We start from the raw sequence: 25,687 nt of genomic DNA, 5'->3' as shown, positions 1-25,687 counted from the left end.
TTACCATCAAGAACAGGTATCCACTACCTTTAATATCTGGACTTCTTGATCAGTTGAATCAAGCTAAGATCTATACAAAAATAGATCTTCGGGGAGCATAAAATCTAGTACGCATCAAAGAAGGAGATGAATGGAAGACTACGTTTCGAACTAGGTATGGATATTTTGAATATAATGTCATGTCTTTTGGACTTACAAATACACCAGCAGCTTTTCAACATCTAATGAATGATGTTTTTCGAGAGTTTTTGGACAATTTTGTGGTCTATTATCTAGACGATATCTTGATCTATTCTAAGAATCCAGAAGAACATGAACTTCATGTTCGTCATGTGTTACAAAAATTAAGAGATACAAGACTCTATGCCAAGATAGAAAAGTGTGTGTTCCACACTACTCAAGTCGATTTCTTAGGTTACATCATTTCAAATGATGGACTTATGATGGATCCTAAAAAAGTTCAAACTATTATAGACTGGAAGATCCCAAAAATGATAAGAGATGTCCAATGTTTTTTGGGATTTGCCAACTACTATCGAATCTTCATCAAAGACTTCTCTCGAGTTGCAGCTCCACTTACATGTTTGACTTGTAAAGACAAACTCCAATGGAATCAAGAAGCGGAAGTTGCTTTTGAATCTTTGAAGACAGCGTTTGTTTCTGCACCAATCCTATATCGTGTTGATTTTTTGAAAGCTTTTTTTATGGAAATAGATGCATCAGACTTTGCTCTGGGTGCGATTTTATTACAAATAGGAACAGATGACAAACTTCATCCAGTAGCCTTTCATTCAAGAAAATTCTCAGCAGCAGAAATCAATTATGAGATCCACGACAAAGGACTTCTTGCATATGTGGATTCTTTTCAAGAATGGCGTCATTATCTAGAAGGCGCTTACAGTCCAGTCACCATATATACGGATCACAAGAACCTCGAATATTTTATGTCAGCACACGTATTAAATAGTCACCAAGCTCGTTGGAGCATGTCTTTATCAAGATTCGAGTTCATCATCACTTATCGGCCAGGAAAATAATAAGGTTTGTCCGATGCCTTATCTAGACGTTCTTATCTTGTACCAAAAGAAGGAGATGCAGCTTTTGAGCAACAAAGAATGGTTCTCTTAAAGCCACAGCAATTTCATCTTCGAGCAATAAAATCAACATTGACTGTTGATTTAACTTTTCTTAAGCAACTCCAGTTAAGTATGTCTTCAGACCCTCTTGTTCATGATATCAAGAATAATTCTTTTAAATCTTATGATCCCTCTAAATTTGAATTCAAGAATAACCTACTCTATTTCGAAGGACGCCTATATGTTCCAGAAGGAGAAGTATGTTTACGTGTTCTTCAAGCTCGTCACGACTTCCTAGCAGCATGATATTTTGGATATAATAAGACTTTAGAGCTGATATCTAGGGATTTTTGGTGGCTTCAAATGTGGAAGGCAGTCAAAGATTTTGTACAATCATGTGATGTTTGCTCAAGATCAAAAACTCTTCATCATCAATCTTTTAGACTTCTTCAGCCATTATCCATTCCAGAACAACCATGGTCTTCTGTTTCTATGGACTTCATCACGGATCTTCCAATCTCAAGTTCTTATGACTCTATATTCGTGATAGTAGATCGTTTTACCAAAATGGTACATTTTGTACCATATACAAAATCTATCACAGGTGAAGAAACAGCTAAGCTCTTTCTTAACAATATCTATCGCTATCATGGATTATCCAAGGATATTATATCAGATAGGGGAACTCAATTTGTATCAAGATTTTGGCGGACTCTTTTCAAGATTCTAAAAGTGGATATAAAACTATCTTCGGCATTCCATCCTCAAAGTGATGGACAAATGGAGCGTGTTAATCAAGTTTTTGAGCAATATTTAAGATGTACCATTAATTACCAACAAGATGATTGGACAACTCTTTTGCCATTGGCAGAGTTTGATTACAATAACACTGTACATTCTTCTATAAAATAAACACCTTTCTTTGCTATTTATGGTTATCATCTATGATTTGATACTTTTGACTTTTCAAAAGTTGATAATCCTGTTGCGAAAGATTTGGCAATTCATTTATCAGAGCTACATGCAACAATGAAGGCATAGTTAAAAGAGGCTCAAGAACAACAAAAGGTCAATGCGGATGTCTATCGAAAGGAACAACCATCATTCACCTTGGGTGATAAGGTATGGTTACTTCGTTGCAATATCAAGACCACTCGTCCTTGTGACAAGTTGGACTATCGAAGGCTTGGACCATTTTCTATTTCTGCACAAATCAATCTAGTTGCATATCATTTACATCTACATGAATCAATGAAAATCCATCCAGTATTCCACGTGTCTCTTCTTGAACTATACAAGACACTGGACATACCAAGAAGACGACAAGCTCCACCTCCTCCTATAGAAGTGGACAATAATGAAGAGTTTGAATTAGAAGAAGTCTTAGATTCAAGGCGGCGTCAAAATAAATTAGAATATCTTTTCCATTGGCGCGGATATGGTATTAGTGAATGCACATGGAAGCCAATAAAGAATCTTGTAAATGCAGCAAAGGCGGTGGAGGCTTTTCATCGACGACATCCATCAAAATCAAGATGAAAACCTTCTTTATAAAAGAAATAACATCTAGGCAAGATAACATTCTACTTTCAATTCTTGTTCGTAGCTTCTTTATAGTAGTGACATTCAGGAGATGGAGAACCAACAACTAGCGGATTTGACTCAAGAGCCTTCATTTGGTGACTTGTCGGATGAGACATTACGATTGTCACAACCTTCAAGACGATGCAATCGAGATGAAGTTCTTCAAGAACGACATGTTCTTCCTCAAATAAATGGTGAGATACAACGCGTTTGGTATCACAATTTGGGAAGGGACTCTCAATGTTTGATGATTGTGCTAGAGGTACGAACAACTCCTGGTGGTGTTCCAAATATTCTATTCGAAGGAAGTTACGAAGGCCTCAACAATGATCAAATAACTGAGTGGTCTTTCCGCCCTGGTATGGGACACTACCGATGGTTGAGAGGCCCTATCAATCATCTTCGAAGAGAACAAAGATCAGAGTATGTGGTGAATATAATTCGTCGCATCATAGATTTCTTCGACATATGATGACCGCTCCTCGTGGAACTCGTCCCTAAAAGGGGAGGTAATGTCACGAACATAATCATGTAAGCTAGTAATTACATATACAAATAGGTAGAAGTAACTAAAAGTAGGTAAAAGTAAGTAAATTCTATAGTATTTAATATAGAAGCTTCCTAGAAGCTTTATAGATGCTGCTTTGACTTCATAGGTGTCTTTAATTGACTTTTTGGATTAGAAACGTGGTCAACAAGTTGGCCATGTACCACACATGTTGTTAGCTTGAAGATCAAGCTAACTATATGGCCCACACATAGAAAAACTTGCCTTGTAAGTCAAGGCATGTGTCCTACAAAGTCAATACATATTAGAGGTCCTATAGAACATCGCCATGTAGCCCCTGATTAGATAGTATATATAGAGACAAGAGTGAAGCCTTCTTCACTCTTGTCAATTCTTTTCTTGCTTCTAGTCTAGTTTCAAGGGTCTCTAGTTTTCTTGTCTTTTGGCAATAGCCATTCCAGTTTTTCTTTCAATATATATCCTTGTTTATATATATTTTGTTACCTCTCTTTGAGTGAAGGCTCACTTGTCTGAATTATTTTTTCATCGAGTTCTTGTCCTTGACACAAGGTCTCAAAAAGTAGAATTTTAGGTCTAGTGAGGGTTTTTAAGATTTCTTGCAATCTACTAGTTGGATTGGAGTGAAATTTATGTGAAAGGATTTTAGACTTATTTTTCTATATATATGAAAATTTTGAAATCAATCGAATGATGCAAAGGAGAGAGATTGGCTCTGGAAGATTGGCATTAAGATTAGAGAAGGAGGCCAACCACTATCCAAGCACATTTTTGAGGTTATCGTCAATTTGGTAACTCCAATCCTTTTCAATTTTTTTATGCTTGTTTTGAATTTATTGTTTTAAAAGTGTGAAAAAATTGAATTAAGATCAACAGTTTATTAATTAGTTATTGACATTTAAATCTGTTGTAGGAATTACTAGGGTTTGGTTTAGGATTTGGTTAGGATTTGGATTAGGATTTTATTTAGGATTTAGGGTTTAGTTGGAATTTGATTTAGGATTTAGGATTTGGATTAGGATTTGGTTAGAATTTGATTTAGGATTTGGATTAGGATTTGATTATGATTTGATTTAGGATTTAGGATTTGGTTGAGGATTTGATTGGAGTTTGGTTTAAGGTTTTTTTAGGGTTTGATTTAGGATTTAGGATTTTATTAGGATTTAAGATTCAATTATTTTTGGCCTAAAGTTTGAATGAAGTTCAATAGGATTTTAACTAGAATTAAATTAAGATTGAATTGAGATGTATTTGAGTGATATTTGTGATCCTTCTAATATTTCTTTAAGAATTTTTATTGTTTGTTTAAAATTTCTCTGAAGTTTCTTTGAATTTGATTAAGCTTATTTAGTATTATTATGGTCTAATTAGAGCATTGTTAGTATTCTATTAGAATTAAGATTTTGTTATTGTAATTTCCATTCTTCCTTCCACAATCAGATATTTGGAGCATTTTCAAGCAAGACTTCAAGTATTATGACAATGTTATTAGATCACAATTAAGTTCAGTCATTTTAGGACTTTTATGGCTTGAAAAATATAATCCATGAATAAATTAGGTATCACAAAATTTAGAATTTCTTCTAGTAGATCATAGAACCTTTAGATCTATGAAAAAGCTTTTAACATCCAATAAGCCAAAACTTAAACAATATTTATTTATTGGAGCTAGAGCATTTGTAAGGATGGCTAAATAAAGTATTATGTTTGCTGTCTATGCAAATCCACAATCAAAACCTATCGTCACTACAACAATAATTCCAGAGATGTATAAGAATTTTGTAGATGTATTTGAAAAAAAAAACGTAGATATCTTGCCAAAGCATCGTTCTTATAATTATACAATTGACCTTTAAAAAGGTACTCAACCACCATTTTGATCCATCTATAATTTATCTTAGAATGAACTTACAACTTTAAAAGAGTAGATTGAAGAAAATCTGGCTAAGAATTTTATTCAACATTCCAAGTCACCAGCTAATGCTTTGATATTATTTGTGAAGAAGAAAGATGGATCCTCATGAATGTTTGTCAATTATTGTGGTCTTAATAAAATCACGATAAAGGATTGATATCCATTGCCATTGATATTTAGACTTCTTAATCAACTCACTCAAGTAAACGTCTTTACAAAGATTGATCTACGAGGTACATATAACTTGATATGCACTAAAGAGAGAGATGAATGAAAGATAGCATTTCGCACCAAGTATGTACATTTTGAATACAATGTCATGCCTTTGGACTTACTAATACTCCAACCATATTCCAATACTTAATAAATGACATATTTTGCGAGTATCTCAATGAATTTTTTGTCATCTATTTGGATGATATTCTCATATTTTCTAAGAATTCAGAAGTCTACAAAAAACATATCTGCCTTGTGTTGGAAAAGATACGAAGTGTTGAGCTATATGCAAAACTAGAGAAGTGTATATTTTATGGACCTCAAGTCAAATTTGTTGAATATATTATTTCCAAAAAAAGTCTTTTTAAAGATCCAAAGAAAGTATAAGAAATCATCGATTGAGTAAAGTCAAAAATTGTACATAATGTCTAATGTTTTCTTTGATTTACAAACTTCTACAAGATTTTGGTTAAGAATTACTCTAGATTGCTACTCTACTAGAGAAAGTTTTTCAAAGCTTAAAATATGCTTTCACAACAGCTCCAATTTTAATACATCTAGATTTCAATAAGCCCTATTTTATGGAGAATGATGCCTCAGACTTTGTATTGAGAGCATTTTTGTCACAATATGGAGAAGATAATAAACTTCATCCCATTACATTCTAATCTAGAAAATTTTGAGCGACAAAAATTAATTACAAAATCCACGATAAAGACCTACTTACTATCATAGATTCTTTCCAAGAATGGTGCCACTTTCTTGAAGGCACTTGTCATTACATGTCTGTATATACAGATCATAAGAATCTTGAATATTTCATATAAGCTCGAGTATTAAATCGTCGCCAAGTACATTGGCATTTATCTTTATCATGATTTAACTTTTGCATCACATATCGACTCGAGAGCCAACGAGGGTTATAAGATGTATTATTAAGATGTTCCTATCTTTAACCAAAAAAAAGCAAGGCATCATATGATCAACAACAAACAATCTTATTAAAATCTAAACAATTTCATCTTCGAACAATCAATGTATCAATACCTATAGATTTATTATTTCTTGATCAAGTTCGTAATGCGTCAAACATAGACCCTCTTGTTCTTAATATCAAGCATCTTGCCAACAACCTTCCTACAGAGTCTTCTAAATTCAAATATGTAAACAACTTCTTATTCTTTGAAGAATGTTTGTTCATTTTTGAAGGACCAAATCACTTACAAGTTCTTTAAATATGCCGTGACTTCCTTGCAGCTAGGTATTTTGGATTCAACAAGACCTTGGAACTTCTATCTAGAGACTTTTAGCGGCCTAAAATGTGGAAGGATGTTAAAGAATTCATATTATCATGTGATACTTGTTCAAGGTCATAAAACCCTCAACATCAGCCATATAGACTTCTTCAATCCCTTCCTATTTTAAGACAACTATGGTCATCTATCTCTATGGATTTCATTACAAATCTTCTACCATCAAAATCATTTGACACTATCTTTGTAATTGTTGATTAATTAAAAAAGATAACACATTTTATACCTTGTAAGAAGTCAATTATTGGTGAAGAGACTACAAGATTTTTTATTGACAATGTCTATCATTATCACGGATTGCCAAATGATATTGTGTCAAATCATAGACCATAATTTGTATTAAGGTTTGAAAGGTACTTTTCAAGATTCTTAAGATTGACATCAACCTTTTTTTTGCCTTCCACTTTCAAACTAATGGCCAAATGGAGCAGGTCAACTAAATTTTTGAGCAATATTTGAGGTGCACCATCAATTATCAATAAGACGATTGGACTTCCTACTTGTCATTGGCAGGATTTGCATATAACAACACAATCCATGCATCTACATAGCAAATGCTATTCTACTCAAACTACAATCATTATCCAAAGTTGGATATGATAGAGCCTTCAAAGTTGACAAATCTAACAGCATAGGAGTTTGCTACAAAGATGGCTAAACTTCAAGCATTAAGACTCACGTAGAAAGGACTCAACAACATTATAAGCTATTAGCAGATGAATTGAGGAAGGAACATCCTCCATTCCAAGTTGATGAAAAAGTATGGCTTCTTCGGTGCAATATAAAAATGAATAAGCCATATGATAAGTTGGACTACCGAAGACTAAGACTATTTATGATGCAAAAATAAATTAATTACGTAACTTATCGCTTAGAGTTATCTTCATTTATGAAGATTCATCTAGTCTTTCATATTTTACTTTTGAAAAAGTATAAAGAATTGAATATACTAGGTCAAAGATAACCACCACCTCCTATGATTGAAATCAATGATCATATTGAATTTGAGGTAGAAGATGTATTAGATTCAAAGATAAGATATGAAAGGCTTGAGTATTTGGTCCATTTGCATGGATATGATATAAATGATCATATACAGGAATTAGCTAGTAATCTTATAAATATATAAATGAAGGTTCAAAGGTTCCATCAACAATATCCATCTAGACCAAAAGCTACAAAATGAAGAATAATAGCTTTGTAAGATGGCTTCACCATGAAGATTCTTAGTTTTTGGCCTCATAAAGAATAGTAGAAGGTAACTTTTGAAGAAGCAATTTTTGTCAAATGTTTAGAATAGTATAAGTTAGTAGTTTGAGTTTACGACTATAACCTATTTATATTTTTTTGGTCTTAACTACTTTACATGATATGGATAGTCAAGAAATAGACACTCTGTCGATCATATCATCTCAATTAAGTAGCTTGGAGAAATAATCCTAAGATAAAGAGTTGCTTAAACTATGAAGACGTCAAAAGATACCTAGTAATAGATCACTGATAATTATGTTTGAGGTAGAATTTGCCTATAAAAGACATCCAAAATAAGTATTTGTAGGACAATTTTATAATGAAGATACTAAAATTCATGCTTGGTCACAAGTAGAAGGTTTGGGGCACTATCAGTGGCTACAAGGGCCTATAATTCATTTAACTTATAAAAAACGATTAGAATATATATCAGACATCATACGACAGATTTTTAACTTCTTGAGCATATACTAGCTGTCACAACATTGCTTCTCAGAGATCTCAAAGCTAAAAGAAGAAGTGATGTTATAGACATAAAACTAAAGAAGGTTCCAAAAAGTTCCAAAAGATACTAGTAGATTCTAAAAAGGCTCTTGAAGGTTCTAAGAGGTTCCAATAGATTTTAGAAGGTTCCAATAGATTCTAAGAAAGTTCTAGAAGATCATAAGAGGTCCTAGAAAGGTTCCAGGAGTCTTTAAATGATTTAGGAAGTTGCTAAAGAAGCATCTTAGGCTTACTTTGTTTTTAAGCTTCATAGAAACTTCTCAAGAAGCTTCTTAGGACCTAGTACATATAGTAGTCAAGGCTGAAGGGATCCTCAGTCTTGACAACTCACTTCTTGTGATTTAGCTATGGCTTTTTTGCCTTATATCTATTTAATGTTTTAATGTCAAGTTAACTCTATTTTTTGGTCTTGAATCCTTGTCTTATATATGGTCCCTAATGCAAATAGCATTAGACAGATTAAAAAGAACAAAGATAAATAATAGTAAAACAATAAAAGATTTAGTCTTAAGGTTGTTTTTTAGAGAAGAGGCTTCTATTTGATTTGTAGGAATGTAAATACCTCAAATCAAAGTAAATGAAATAAGTAATTAATATAGACATATTTAAAAAAGAGTTATCAATAATTTCAAGCAAAAATTACCTCAAATTATCAAGTATTGATACCCATAGAGGACCAGTTGTTAACTTGGGTGAAAACCAAATTTTAAAGCACAAAATTACATACCTACAACAACTCTAGGATTCTTTGGAAGATTAAAGAATGGAATTTAAGAAAAAAATTACAAATAAATTTTTAAACATTGATTTTATGTCAATTGAGTTAATATTCAGTTTTTGGAAAAAATTTAAAATTAATGATGTTCTTGGTTGGATAAGATTTTGAAAAATAAAGTTGTGTTTACAAAGTCAAGGATTTCTTGAATTTTGTGGTATGTATATAAGTAAATTTTGGGTAGAATATTTTTGTACTAGTTGTTAATGTGTGTACAAATTTTGAAGTCAATCAAATAATTAGATTAAAGTATATGAAGGTTTTTGTGGGTTGAAGTCTCACAAATTAGAGTTTGAAGGTCAATGAGTATTTTTAAGATCTTTAGCAACTTATTAATTGGATTGAAGTGAATATTTTTTGTATGAAGATTAGACTTGATTTTCCATATTTTATATGAATTTTAGAAGTAATTCAATGGTTTAAGAAGGAAATATTGGTACTAAAAGTTCAACATTCAGATTGGAATAAGAGGCTAGCCAACACTTGAGCAAAATTTAGGATTGATCTTCTATTTGGTAAGTTTGATCTTCTTCAAATTTTATGTGCTTTTTGCCAATTTAGTTGTTGATAGGTGTATAAAATCTTAAATAAGACCAATAATATAATCGATAGATATTGAGGTTCTATACTGCCCTAGGATTAGATTAATTTGTCTAAGATTTGGTTTAGAATTTAATTAGAATTTGACCTAGAATTTAATTAAGATCCATTAAGATTTCAATTAAGACTAAAGTAGGATTTGATTTGGATTTATTTAAGATTTATTTAAGATTTCTTTAATATTTCTTTAAAACTTCTTTACAACTTTTTAAGAAGTTTTTTAAGATTTCTTCATGTTTCTTTTATAATTTCTTTACGATTACTTTTGGATTTTATTAAAGCTTGATTAGCATTATTAAAGATTAATTGGAGTTTATTTAGGATTCTATTAGAGTTGTTAGAATCTCGTTGTTGCAATTTTTCTTCTACTTTCTACATCCTAGTGTCCAGTGTATTCTCAAGCAAGACTTCACATAGTATAACATAAGTAATGAAATCAACATGAAAACTTGAGGAGGGAGGTATTGGAGTTTAATTATTTTTATTTTTATTTTTATTTAGTAGAAAAAAGAAAGAATTTTGAAGGAGCTATAGAAAGAGCTTCAAATGGAGTTTTTTTTAAGGAATAAGTTATATATGGATCCAATCATTACAAGTATAATTCAAGTATCCCATCTATTTGAAAAAATACATGTCATTCTTGAGGATCTTCATTTTAATCACATCATCTTAAAATTTGAGAAAATTATAATATCTTATGTAACAAGTCAACAAATGATAGCTCTTGAGTTGCATCTAGTAGTCATTAATTTTTCATCTCTTTAGCACCACAATATACTCAAAAGCTACAAATAAGGATAGAAGATAGAATAATTTCTTCTCTTGATCTTATTTCTTTAATAGAAAAGATTTGATTTTTTTCATTTTAATTTTGATGGATGTTATTAATAAAAAAGCATCTATCTTCTTTACCGCATTTGCAAGATTCTTTGTTGGCTGCCATGTGCATTTACTAATATCATGTTGACACCAATGAATAAGATGTTTTAATGTATTTTGGTACCACATTGAATTTTTAACTTCATCCACATCAAATTCTTTATTATTTTCTATTTCTATACAAAAAGGTGGCACCTATTTTCTTCTTGGTATATTCATTATCTTGTATGGTTTAAAAAGAGACAAGTAAAATATGTGACTTTGTTAGATCTAATCAATAAGAAATTACATTGATTTATTCACAAATAGGAAAAGATCTAAGATTACAATAGTTTAATTTGTGACAAAGGCAAATAGTCTTAATATTACAACAAAATAATCATATCTTTTTATCCACATTGAATTATAGTTATTTCTTACTATAGACATCTGCATTTCTCTTTTATTATTCTTAAGCTTTTTTTAATTGCACCTTCATTATTGCATATAGCTTTGACAAATGATTTGTCAAATCTTTTGTCATAGGATTATTTACTCTTAAAAATTCAAAAGCATCAAGTTATAGATAATAATCATAATTAATAATAAAATAAATATATTTGATAAATAGAAGAATATATCATATTATTATAAGTAAATTCTATCTATGGCAAAAGAATTGTCCAATCAACTTGTTGGTAGTTGATGATACACTTCAAATATTGCTCTAAAATTTCATTAATATGCTTTTTCTATCTATTAATTTGAAGATAAAAGATCAAAGATAAATTTATATTTATCTCTAGAATCTTGAAAAGAGTTCTTAAAAATCTTGATACAAATTGGATCCTCTTATTTCATATAATATCCTTGGATAATCAATAATAGTGATAAATATTTTCAATAAAAAGCTTAATTATTTTTTTACCTATGATAGATTTTATATATAGTAAAAAATATGCTATTTTGATAAAATGATCTACCATTATAAATATAAAATCATACAAATTTGAGATTGAAAGATTTATAATAAAATATATAGAAATAGAAGACCATGGTTGTTTGGATATGGACAATGGTTGAAAAAGTCTATAAGATTGATGACGAGGAATTTTTGTCCTTGAACAAATATCTTATAACTAAAAAAATTATTTCACTATCTTCTATATTTGCGGCTATCAAAAGTCTCTAGATATAAGCTCCAAATTTTTGTTGTATCCAAAATATTTGGTCATTGAAAAGTCATGACATGCTTAAAGAACATGTAAAATATGCTTCTTTTTCTGGAATATATAAGCATCCTTTGAAATAAAATAGATTGTTCTTGAATTTGAGCTTAGAAGCATCATAAAATTTAGAAGAAGGATTCTTAATATCATAAAAAAAAGAATTAAAGGACATACTTGATTAAATTTGTTTGCCAAAGATTGAATCAATAGTCAATGTTGATTTTATTACTTAAAGATGAAAATGCTATGGCTTCAAGAAAATTACTTTGTATTGATCAAAAGATATATCTCCTTCTTTTAGGATAAGATAAGAATGTCTAAAAAAGATGTTTCATAAACCTTGTTGTTTTTTAGATTGATAAGTAATCTTGAAATCAAATCTTGATGAAGACATACTCGAACAAGCTTGGCGACAATTCAAAATATGTGCTGATATAAAATATTTAAGATTCTTATCGTTTCTATAAACAATAATTAGATTATATGTACCTTTTAGATAATATGGTCATTCTTGAAACAAATCCATAATTACAAAAAGTATTTTGTTATGAATCTTGTAATTGATTTTAGCTTCTAAAATATTTTTTAAATAAAAAAATATTAAATGAAGTTTATCATTTTTTTCCATTTGTAAAAATACATCATCTAAAGCAATTTTGATGCATTTATTTCTATAAAGAATAGCTTAAGAAATTCAATGCAATACAAGATTGATACAAAAATAAAGGTTGTCTTGAAAGCTTTAAATATTACTTTAGCTTCTTCATTCCATTAAAATTTGTCTTCACAAGTCAAATGTGTAAGTAAATTTAAAACTTGAAAAAAGTCCTTGATAAATATTTGATAGTAGTTGACAAATTTCAAAAAGTATTAGATGTCTCTTATTATTTTTGAGATCTTTCAATCCATAATAATTTGAACTTTCTTAGGATCCATCATAAGTCCATCATTTGAAATGATGTATCTTAAGAAGTCGACCTAAGTAATATAAAATACACACTTTTTTATCTTAGCACAGAATGTCAAATTTTTTAATTTTTTTAATATACGATGAATATGAAGTTCATGTTCTTCTATATTCTTAGAATAGATTAAAATGTCATTTAAGTAAAAAATAATAAAATCATTTAAAAACTCTTAAAATATATCATTCATTAGATATTGAAAAGCTATTGATCTATTTATAAATTTAAAAGGCATGATGTTATATTTAAAATATTCATACTTATTTGAAACATAATCTTTTATTTATTTCTTTCTTTAATGAATATCAAATTGTATGCTCTTTGTAGATCTATTTTTGTATAAATCTTAGCTTGATTCAATTGATCAAGAAGTTAAGATATCAAAAGTATTAGATATCTATTTTTTATGGTGATTTTATTGAATCTTTAATAATCAAAATATATTAGTAATGATTCATTTTTTTTCTTCATAATAAAATTGGAGCTTCTACTAGAGATTTGAAATGGTGTATGAAATTCTTAGCAAGGTTTTTTTCAATATACACTTTAAATTCAGCCAACTCATTTTATAATAAATTATAGATTGGTCCAAATAGTAGTTGAACTCTTCCTTGAAAGTCAATAGAGTAGTCATATGAATGATATTTTAAAAGAGTATCTGCATTCTTTTTTTCAAATATATCTTAAAAATCTTTATATTGACTTAGAATGTCAGGTGAAGTCTTTCTACTATTAGAAACAGATGCAACATAAATGATACAAGATAATCCTTCTTTTGTAGCAAGTAAAAAAGTTCTTTCACCTAAAAATACAAGTTTAGTTACACTACACTTATGACTTTCTATTTGATTAATTATATTCTTAGTTATATTTTTAAAAAAGTCAAGACTATAAAAAATTCAATTTATTTTAGAATTATATTTTTTTTAGACATGATAAATCTAAAATGATTGGATTAAAAAAAAATCTAATGATATTAAATATTAAAACAGTCTTATGACCATTAGTTGTTACTTCTATAGGAAGAATTTCATGAGTAACATCTCCTAAAGATAATGGACAATTATCTATGATTTCTATGCAAATATGTTTAGTTTTCTTTATTAAAAATATACTATATCTTTTAGCATATTCTTCATTAAAAAACATACGAAGGCTCTTAAATCTAATAAGGCAAAGGCTATGTAATATTTAGGTCCTAAAATAACATTTATTATAGAACAAAAAAAGGATTCTAAGGAGAAAATAAGACCTTCACTAAGTATTGTATAAGATTCCAGCCACATAATTCCTATTGTAGCTAGACAAACTTGTTTTATGACATACTATTTTTTTTTAATAATCCTACTCTTTATTTTGTAGTTACATTGCTTCTTTGGACAATATTAACTAGTATGGTTAGATTCTCTACTATACAAGCACAATCCTTTTTCACGACAAAAAATATTTTTTTGCTTTGTAAGATGTTTAAAATGTACTACATCAATTTACATATTCTCTACTTCTAAATATATGTATTGAAGAGACATTGATATTTCCATTGAATTATAGTAATATTGAAGTATACTTGTGTAATTTTTAAATCAAAATTCAAAAATCAATTATCACACTTCATAACAAAGACAATTGCTTGACTTAATGTTTGAGGATCAAGTAAATTGAGCTCAATTTTTTTACCTCATATTATAATTTGTAAAAAAATTAGCTAACAAGTGCACCACTATTTCACTTAATATCAACTACAAGTTGTTAAAATTATGAAGCATATAATGTTACTCATCAATTGCCTTATTACAAAATATGGATCTTGTTGGTTGCAATAAAAATTACATTATATTTTCCATACATAGATCAAAATTCCACCAAAAAAGCCTCCAAATTATCTAATATTGGATCTTTTCACTCAAAAAAGATAAAAACTATGATAATACTAAACTTAAAAGAAGTATATTAATAAATCTAACTTTCAATCTTGGAATTAGATAGCTTTAAAATTGAAGTTCAATCAAAAGTTATATTTGATTAACAAATCCCTGAAACTTAGATCTTATTCCATTAAACCTTTCAAATAATGCAATTCTTAATTTTTTAATACTAGAAGAATGTTCTATTATAGGAAAAGAGACATAATTTGGTACAAGTATTGAAGCAACTCCAATCATCTCTATATCTTTGCTCTTTGCTATTCTTGTTGCTTCTTGTAGTGCTAAATTAAGTTGTTGTATCACAAGCATTAATTTTTTCAATTTTCCTTATATTTATGCTATTACATTCTTTATTTCAAGAAGCTTTGCCATGATTACACTTAGAAAAGAAAAGATGTCTAATATCATTCAAAAAAAATGAAAGAGATGACTTAAGAGGAAAGAAAATACTAAAAATAATATCAATTTAGAAGAAGGTAATTTCCAACTTCTAATAAGCTTTAGTTTTATCAAAAAAAAAGGATTAATCCACTCTTAATTAAAAAAAAGATAAAACTTTGATATTATAAGTGTATTCTTGTCAATTTATTAAGAACAAAAATTTAATGAAAGTAAATAATCAAGTGAGAATTTTTTCAAAGAAGTATGATAAAATATAAATAAATAAATATGTATATTAAAAAAATTAGAATGGCCGTTGCTAAAAGATAAGAAAATTAAAGACTCTTGAATCTAAATTAGAACAAGAAAAGAATTGACAAGAGTGAAGAAGGCTTCACTTTTGTCTCTATATATATTATCTATCTAAAAGTTATGTGGCAATGTTCTATAGGACCTCTAATATGTATTGACTTTTTAAGTCATGTGTCTTAACTTACAAAGTAATTTTTTTATATGTATGCTATATGATTAGTATATTCCACAAGCTATTTATATAAGTAATACATAGCTAATTTATTGATCAAGTTTCTAAACTAAAAGTGAATTATAAACACATTTAAAATCAAAATCATGTCTATAAAGCTTTTAGGAAGCTTTTTTAAAAGATATTATGAAATTAATCTTATATTATATATTTTTATCTACTTCTTTGTATTCATATAGGTGATTACTAGAATAAGTATGTATATTTGTAAGAGTATGTCATTGATACTAAGTCAGCATGTGTTAAAAGTCTTATATAACATTGTCATGTAGCTTTTAGTTAGATAGTATATATAGAGGTAAGAATAAATTAGCCAAGAATATTAGTTATAATTGTATTTCATAAATCCAAAGGTACTAACACAAACCTTGATTTTGAATAATAATTTCAAAGTCATTCTAAATCCTATGAAAATAAGTTTTTTGCTTTTGAAAAAATCTTAAAGCTAACTCTCCAATTCTAGTTGCTAAGCTCCAAAAACACTCATATTTTGCCTAAGGCGACTATTTTAGTAGCTAGAGGTCTGATTTTCACCTTGTCTCACAAATAGTCGACCCTTGAATATCAATTCAATCTATCCTAGGAATGTTTTAGCTTGATCCTATCTTTAATTTAATCTTAATGTCAATCATATTAACTATTTATCTCTTTTATCCTATTTTTATTAATTTATGGCCTTTATAAGATAATAAAAGAATTTTTATAGCCTAGAAGATAAAATTATTAACCAATCTTTAATCTATTAGCTATTAAGATAATAAAATAAAATAAAAGGCTTTTATAAAAGTCATTTTTAAATAACTTGAATTATTATTAAATCAAGATGATAAGATATTAATTAAAATTTTATTTTTGATTATATTTTTATCATATAGTCATATTACAATATGACAAAGTGTCTCTTCTTGAACCATACAAGATAGTAAATATTTTAAGAATAAGGTAAATACTACCACCTTTTATAGAAGTGAATAATAATAATAATTTGAGGTTGAAGAAGTCTTAAATTCAAGGCAATATTGACTTTGGTTAGAATATCTTATTTATTGGAAAAGATATAATATTAGAAAACACATATAGAAGCCAATAAAGAATCTTGCAAATATAGGGAAGGACGTCAAAACTTTGCACTAACATCTATCAAAATCAAGATGAAGAGTTAAGTAAATCTTTCCTATAAAAAAAAAAATGTTCCATAAAGATTGCATTCTAACTCCTATTCTTTATCGTAATTTCTTTGTATTAATGCCATTAGAAAGATAAAGAATTAATAGCCAAAAGATTCAATTCAAGAGCTATCATTTGCTAATTTGTTGAACAAGATAATGAGATTGTCACAACTTTTAAAATAATACAATAGAGATGAAAGCTTTCAAGAATGATATGTTCTTCCTCAAATAGATGGCAAGATACAATACATTTAATATCATTACTTCGAAAGAGATTCATGATGTTTGATAAATTTATTGGAGGTAGGAATGACTCCTAATGTTATTACAAAATTTTTATTTGAAGGAAGTTATGAAGGCCTTATGTAAGTCCTACCAATACATCTTAATTCATGAATTGATTAAATATATAGTTTTAAGTTATTTCATTATATAAATATTAAAATTAAATATTCTTTTTGACTATTTAAGTATTTATTATAATTTAGAAGTACTCATATGTTATAAAAGTCTTCTTAAAAAAATTATAAAAATGGAATCTTAGTAAATCTTAAAAGTAATTATCTTAGTTGATTTAGTATTTTTAATTATTATTAAAAATTAAGATTTAGTTATTAAGACCAATATCTTTATTAGCCTCTTATCTACATGTATTACTTATAAAAATCCTATCAATGATTAATTAGTAGTTAGAAGAAGCATGAATAAAAACTTTATGATTTTCAGTTAATTATATAGAAAATAGGATTTTTAGTAGATTTAAATTGATTTTATTACTATAAAAAATCATAAAGATAGAAAAATATAGATTTAAATAGATATTAGTATTATCAAAATATTATAAAAAAAATTAAGATTTATTTAGAATTTATTTAGAATTATTTAGGAATTTTTAGAGAAGATTTCAAGACCTTGGTAAAATTGAACTTTATCACTTTGGAAGTTATTATGAAAATTTGAAGGACATACAAGGTTTATAAACTATTTGGATGTTTTGAAAGACCATGGTGAAGTCAAAAATATAAAATTATGAGTTTTATCAGTAGAAAATAGGAGAACTAATAGTTAGTCTATTACAATATGGATTGTAGCACTTTAAATAGAATTAGGAACATAAGACTAAGGCCTTGTGGTCTCTCTTAATAATCCATAAATACTACTTATAAATCTTAGTAAGGCTTGAACTTGTAATTTCTTAAGCAAGTTATCTTTGAGATAAAAATTATTTATTTAATTTTTTATTATTTATATTTTATCTTTAACCTATCATATCTTATTCATAGTAACTTGAATTTATATATTTTTTATGTCATTGAAAATATTAAAAAGCTATATATTTAAAAATATTTTTTCTTTTTATTTTTACTTTTTATTGGATAAAAATCTAATAAACAAACAATGATTAGTTTTGTAATATACAATTATTTGATTGTACTTGCTACACTTCTTTTGTATTTTTTTTCTTTTTTTTCTTCTTTCTTGCTACTTCTACTTCACATCAATAATTACAAGCAATTCTTAATTTAGGCTATCTTGTAATTTGAGTTGAAGAGTGAATATTATCCTTACACCTCAACAATGATCAAATATTAAGGTGGTCTTTCTATCTTGAAATGAGACATTATTGATGACTAAAAAGACATATCAACTACCTTCAAAGGAAATAGAGAATAGAAAATGTGACAAATATAATTTGTTGTATCTTAAACTTTATCAACATATGAATACTATTTTTTGTAGAATTTATTTCTAAAAAAAGAAATAATGTTACAAATACATATATTTATTTTAATATTTATTTAGATAATATAGGTAATAAATAAAAATATATTAAATTGATAATATCTTATAAAAAAACTTCTTAAAACTTTTCTAAACAAATTCTCACCTTTATTTGCATCCATAGATAATTGATAGGTTATAAACTTAGTCAATAAATTAGCTATCTGTTGCATGTATTGGTAGCTTGTGGTTCAAGCTCACTATGTACCACACATATAGGAAACCTATCTTGTAAGTTAATACATATGTCTTACAAATAAGACAAGTGTTGAAGGTCTTATAGAATGTTGTCCTGTTGTAATGTAATTTTATGGTAAAAATACAATCAAAAATAAAAATTTTAATAAATATTCAATTATCTTGGTTCAATAATAATTCAAGTCATTTAAACATAGCTTTTATCTAAGCCTCTTAGTTTATTTTCTTGTTTTAATAGCTAATAGATTAAAAGTTGCTTAGTAATTTTACTTTTTAGATTGTAGAAATTCTTTTATTATCTTAGAAAGACTATAAATTAATAAAATATAATAAAAGAAATAAATAATGAATATTATTGATACTAAAATTAAGTTGAAGGTAGGATTGGACTACAAACATTCCTAGAATAAGTTGCAATTGATATTCAAGGATCGATTGTTTATGACAGAGGTTCAAAATCAGACTTCTAGCTATTAAAACTACTATCTAATGCAAAGTATTGAAGCATTTGAAAATCAACAATTAAAATTAAAGAACTAATTTTAAGTTTATTTAAAAAGCATAAAATTTATTTTAAATTGATTTGGGATGATTTTGTAAGTATTATTCAAAGTTAAGATTTATATTGGTGACTTAAAATTTATGCAATACAATTAGGGCTAGCACTCTTGGCTAATTCAAGCAATTGGTATTACATCTATAATTCAAAATTTGACAATCTTTATTTGATTAGGTGCACTAAATGTGTGTAAAATTTTACATTAATCTATTAATGCAATTGAAAGATATTTAATTTTTGATATAAAAAGGTATTGAAAGTTGGCAGTTTGGAGTCAAGTAGTATTTCTATGGTATTTGAAGATCTACTAGTTGAAACAAGTTGAAATTTGGCATGGTCTTCGAAGACTTAAAGATCAAGCTATATTATAATTTTGAGCTAAAGTTAATGGTTGGAAAATAAGAAATTACTACTAAAACATCTACATCAACTTTTGAGTTGACAGCCAAGTGATATCAATGTAGTTTTTTTAGACGTTTTCTCACAATCTTTTAATTGGATTGGACTGAATTTTTTTGAGCATATAGAAGACTTATAGTAGCATCTGTAAGCAAATTTTTTTATCAATTAGACAATCAAATTAGGAGTTACAACTTCCTAAAGCTCACTAACTAGAATTAGGATATGTAAAGAGAAATCGAAATTGCATAATTTTTAAAGTAATAATGCAATTAGAGTTTGTGTATAATTAAGGTTACTAAAACGAGTGTTTTTGAGCACCTTTTATTGGCTTTAAGTACTTTTGAATTGAAATTCAAATTACATTCTTCTTATATGGTTGAAACTTATTAGGATTCTTAGATACTTGTAAAACATAACTTCACCTTGCATAGTTATGTGCCTCGTGCATTTCCAAAGAAGACAACTCATAATACAACAACATTGCTATATAGTTCCTAGTTAGATAATATATGTAGTGGCAATAGTGAAGCGTTTTTCACACTTGTCAATTTCTTTGTTGCTTTTAGTTTAGTTTTAAGGGTTTTAAGTTTTCTTGCCTTTTGACAATAGCCATTCCAATTTCTTCTTGAATATATATATATATCATTTTTTCATCTCTCTTTGATACATATCTCGTTTACATATCTTCTTGAGTTCTTATCCTTGACACAATGTTAACATAAATAGAATTTCAATATTAATATTAGAATAGAAATTTTGATATACATATTGATATCTATATATTCTTTTACATTTGATTTATTAGAAACTATTTAGAATATAATACTTTTGATAGTACATAAAATTTAAAATAAAATTCAATTAATACTTAACAATAATAAAGACTAATTAAATGTATTCTTAATTTTTTTTAATTGGCCACATTAACTTTTACTTAAACAAAATAGAAATTTTTTTTCTATGACCCTTAAATACATTGTTTGTTCAAAAAAATATTAATAAAACTTAACAAAATATAATTTTTACTCATTATTTAATTATAAATAAAATAATAATAAAAAACTATTCTTTTTCAAAAAATATTTTGAAATAGGATACTTTAATGATTATAATTGAATTGTTTCTAAATGCTTAAAAGTCGTTGTTATATTTACCATATGTTTTATAAAAAATTGAGATGTATATTTTTTAATCTTGGTATAAGATTTTATTTTATTTTAAATTAAAAATCAAATTGCATAATCTACTAGATTTATTTTTTTTATTTTTATTCTATGTAATTTTTTTAATTCAGATTGTATTAAATTATGATAAACTACTTTGATATTGTTTTTGATTATGGTGATGAAAAGAAATCACTATCTTGGTCATATATTGTTTAATTACTCAACAAACTTCAAAATAACATAATGTAAAGACATAATAATTGCATAGAGATTCTTTGATATATAATACAAAAAAATTATATTAGAATCTTATTTCGTGTGACATAACAAGCACAGATTAAAACATTTTTTTTAATACTGAAGAGTTTTTAAGTTTGTTGCATTTTAAAAAACATAAATTCTGTATGATTATTTAAAAATTATATATATATATATATATATATATATATATATATAGATATGTTTCAAATTAATCTATGCATATATTTATAAGCATTGATTAGAATAATCCTTATTAGATATAATATTTTTAGGCCTAAATATATGTATTTTTTTAATTAATCATAATTCTAATTTTTCTACAATTATAGTTTTATTGTAATTTTAAAGAAATTTTTAGTTTAATTCTTATTAAATAGAAATAAAATATATATTTTTTAATTAAATATCATAGTTTTGTTGATAGGAGAGTGTAAAAAATCAATTAATCTATGTTATTATAAAACTCCTCTAATCATTCTTATAAGATTTTTTTTTATTATGAATAAAAATAGTCAATTAAAAACATGCTTGTTTATTTTAATATTCAAAAAATATTATTACAAGTATTTATAAAGTTATATGTTAAAATAATATAGATTATGCATTAAATATTTAGTATTTTATGAAGTAAATAATAAACAAATTCAATATATTTATTAATTACTACAACAACCAAAAGAAAAAGTATGTAAATCTTTAATTGGTATCTCAATATTACTTAAATTTGGGATTTTTGTAATAGCTTTAGCTATAATAACTACTTGATACTACTATGATATTATTATTTTTTTTATTAAAAAAAAAATCTTGTTGAATTTTGTACAGAAAACAATGTGGCATTGATACATCTTGTTAACTTGTTAAATTACAAGTTATGGTGTTTAATTTAAGAAGCAAATGATCTTTAAGTTTATATTACATACACTATTTTTTTAATAAATTATATTTTGTGACTCTTAAAAAAAAGTCAAAGTACAATAAATAAAAATTCTTTTTAAAAAATATTTTAAAATTAGATTTGTTGTTTTGGAGGCTTAAGTTCTATAATTTCTAAAGGTTTATGTTCACATGTTACTTTTGAAAGAAATATAATTAATTTTCAAAGCATATTTCTTCTATTTTAGAAAAGATTTATTTTGGCAGATTTTATTTTATAATCTTATAACAAATCTACATGTCATGCAAGCTCAATTTATTTTAATAGATCTATGTGTATTATAATACATGGAGTTTGTTAAGTGGTTTTCTTAAAGATCAAAATTATTATTAATAAAATCATTCATTTTTTTACAAGAATTTGAAATTGCATATCTATTACAATAAAATAAAATAAAAGAATATCAATCATTGATTAAAAAACTCACAAGTTCTTTTCAGCAGAATTAATTAGAATCTTGTAGAAAATGCTTGTTGTATTATTATTTTATTTATATATATAGACATATTTCTATACATATGTGTACAAAAAGAATATGTGTATAGAAATACATAGACATAAACATAAAGAAGTGATATATACATAGTATTTAATATATTTATTAAGACATATTTTTGTTTTTTTATCAACATATATATATATATATATATATATGTATGTGTATTTGTTTTATTTATTTATATATGTGTGTATTTGTTTTATGACAGATATTATTTAATTACTTCACCCTCTCATGAGATGGGTGAGGTTGATACCCTGGGACGGGATATCACGTCGGATATCAACAAGAACCACTAGAGTCTCCACAACTCCCTGAGCTCGACAGTACGGCAGAGTCTTCATGGCTATGGCTTACCCTCTACAACCCTAAAATGGTCGTTACTGCTGGTCATGAAGAGGAAGCAGAGAATTGAAGGAGAATTTATCGATTGAATTAGAGTTCGGGTTTAGTATCAACATGATGGACATGGTGTCATCGACATCGTCCGCATGGGCGGAAAGCAGTAGTGGTTCTGCGGACTTGGTGTTGGTCACAAGGCCACCCGCATTCGGTCTTCCTACGGCATGTCCTGCTTGTCTGCCTGCGTACTTGTACCTGCGGCTGGCTGGGGCTCGGTTCGATGTACATGTGACTGCCGTTGAGCCGGATTCAGAAGATTTGCCATCAGTGGAGTATGGAGAGAATGTAGGATTTGCGAGCGAGAACGGTGGAGTTGTAGAGTTTTTGCGGGAGGAGAAAATCGTTGATTTAGATGCGGGGCTGAATGAGAGAGAGAGAGCTGAGCTGGAGACTTGCAAGGCGATGATGCAGTCTTGGGTCGCGGATGCCAGTGCGTACGAAGTGTGGATGCGGGATAACAGTAGGCAATGTAAGACGGTGTATTTTTCTGAATTGCCGTGGGGACTCGTTCAAGCGCTGGACTGGAAGCAGCGGCTTGCTGTTATGCAGCGTTTGGAAATCACCCCTGAGAATACGATGACTAGGACGGAGGAGCTGTATAAGAAGGCCAGTAATGCTTATTCTGCCCTCTCTATTCTTTTGAGTGACCAGAAGTATTTTTTCAATGATCGTCCGACTAGCCTTGATGCTCTTGTGCTCGGTCACCTCCTTTTCCACCTTCGAGTGCCACTTGAGGTTTCCACATTGAAGGAAGCAATTCTGAAGTACCAAAATTTGGTGGATTACGCGGAACATTGGAGTAAATATCTGCTAGGAGAGGAGGGGAATTCTATCGATTCCTCCTTTCGTCCGAAGACACCTCATTCTTCCCATGCGAGTCCACCGAGGCAAGGACCGAAGGAGAGAGACAATCCAGAAAAGGAGAGGAGGGAGAAGGATATTTTCTTCAAGAAACGGGCTAAGTATTTCGTGATAGCGCAGGTGACTGCTGTGTTGATGTATGTCGTTTTCGCCGGATATGGAGTTGATGATGATGGTGAAGACGATGGAGGCGATGACGATGATTAAGAGTTATATTTGAGGTGGATGATTGTTTGGGCTCCTATTGCTTTGACTTCAGGATCACTGTTAGCAGCACGCTTCTCGTCAGAGCTCTTCGAAAGCACCATCTCCCTCTTCCAGTTTTGACATAATTCCTATTCATGCCTTGGAATCTTGATTAGACATCGGTCTTATATAGTTCCGGTATCAATAATTCACTGCTTTTCCTACCAAACAGACATGTCGAAGACGACCACCTGTTATCTGGTGCTGTATTGTCTGATGTTTATGGACTCAGGAAGAGAATATGGACATTTTACTGTGGATTGGAAACCATTTTGTGCTGTTTGGCAGAACGTTGGTTTCTGCACAATTTCCCGAATTTCACAAACGATATTGCTTGCCTGTTACCTAGCTGTCGACAACTTGGAAGAAGCTGTGTGAAAGAACTGCAAATAAAAATTGTGTGTGCCGAGTTGGTTTTCGATAGGTGTTGGCTTGTGAGCAATGAGGGAGATTTAGGTTTTCGGTTGCGTAGCCGGAGTCATCAGGCAACAAGTTTACGAGCTTATCCTTCACAAAGGTGATTAAAAGATATCGCAATCAGGATTTGCTAAGGTTTACACCAAATCCTCGTCTATGTGCATGGCAAAGTTACCTGGAATATGGATTCCTGGAAATGACGTTCTGTACAAGTTCATCTTCGCAGAAGCTCTCAAAAATTACAGTAACGTCCATGACTGATCATGCCTGTCATTATATTGGGCTAGGGACATGATCATCAAGACGACACTCTTCAAGAATGTGTTTCATATAGTCAGAGAATTCGCACCTGGTATTTAGGCTTGAGCTCGATCTGATACCTTCAGTTGAGCAACCTGTATGTGCTCCAGAGACTTCAAAGCGTGATCATAGAATGAAACAGTTGTACACAGACTACATCCGCTGAAAAAGCAACAAGGGTCCACACTCAATTCAGAAACGTTGAGTTATTTTAAATTTAGCCAATACTTTAGGGTCGTTCCCTGGCGAAAAATAACAGGGTTTAGTGTGCCATTCCTTAAGCTCCTAAAAAGTTACTAGCGGGAAACGCTTAGAATATTCTTTACTGCCATCATCGAGTCCCTGTGAGCTAGTCAACTGAGTTCCTTGACGTACGCAGATGTAAATTCCTTGGAAGGAGAACGTCGTCGGCTTCTGATTCTGCAATCAGGAGCTCCTGCACAAGCTTGAGTAGCTCGCGTTGAAAACTCTCGCAAATCAAATGTCAGCAGTGGTATCGATCCTTCAAGTTGTTCTCAACTCCCCACGCTGCAATAATCTCAGGCGGTGCGTTTTCTTTCTTCTTCACATCCACCCGAAAAACACCCACATCATTCACATAACTATGCTCAGGATAAATTGACTAAGTAAAGGTCCTCCATGGGCATTCTTTCTACTGGAAGGCCAGCGTTTCTGAATTGAATCAGCCTAACGCATTTTAATTTCGAAACTGCTCAATCCAGTTTCGGATAGCAACCGTGGGTGCAGGAAGGTTGTGTGACGACGAAGCCATTCTTCATTTTCCCAGAAATAGGGGTGCGATATAGCCGTTGTCTATGAATGTAAA

General features: G+C 28.8%; 1 protein-coding gene across 1 annotated transcript; it reads left to right on the top strand.

Annotated features, from left to right (window-relative positions):
- The first annotated feature begins 22,961 nt into the window (after positions 1-22,961).
- LOC112289806 (mitochondrial outer membrane import complex protein METAXIN) lies at positions 22,962-24,488 on the top strand. The gene has a single exon (XM_024535416.3). It carries the CDS (start codon positions 23,095-23,097, stop codon positions 24,103-24,105), a length of 1,011 nt encoding a protein of 336 aa, XP_024391184.1. The 5' UTR covers positions 22,962-23,094; the 3' UTR covers positions 24,106-24,488.
- The last annotated feature ends 1,199 nt before the right edge of the window (positions 24,489-25,687 follow it).

This window comes from Physcomitrium patens, chromosome 12 (assembly GCF_059467195.1).
Source record: "Physcomitrium patens ecotype Gransden chromosome 12, ASM5946719v1, whole genome shotgun sequence".
Taxonomy (NCBI): Eukaryota; Viridiplantae; Streptophyta; class Bryopsida; order Funariales; family Funariaceae; genus Physcomitrium; species Physcomitrium patens.
This window is presented reverse-complemented; position numbering and strand designations above follow the sequence as displayed.

Excerpts from the sequence above, each read along its gene's own strand:
- LOC112289806 (XM_024535416.3), top strand. The coding sequence starts at position 23,095 with ATGATGGACATGGTGTCATCGACATCGTCCGCATGGGCGGAAAGCAGT.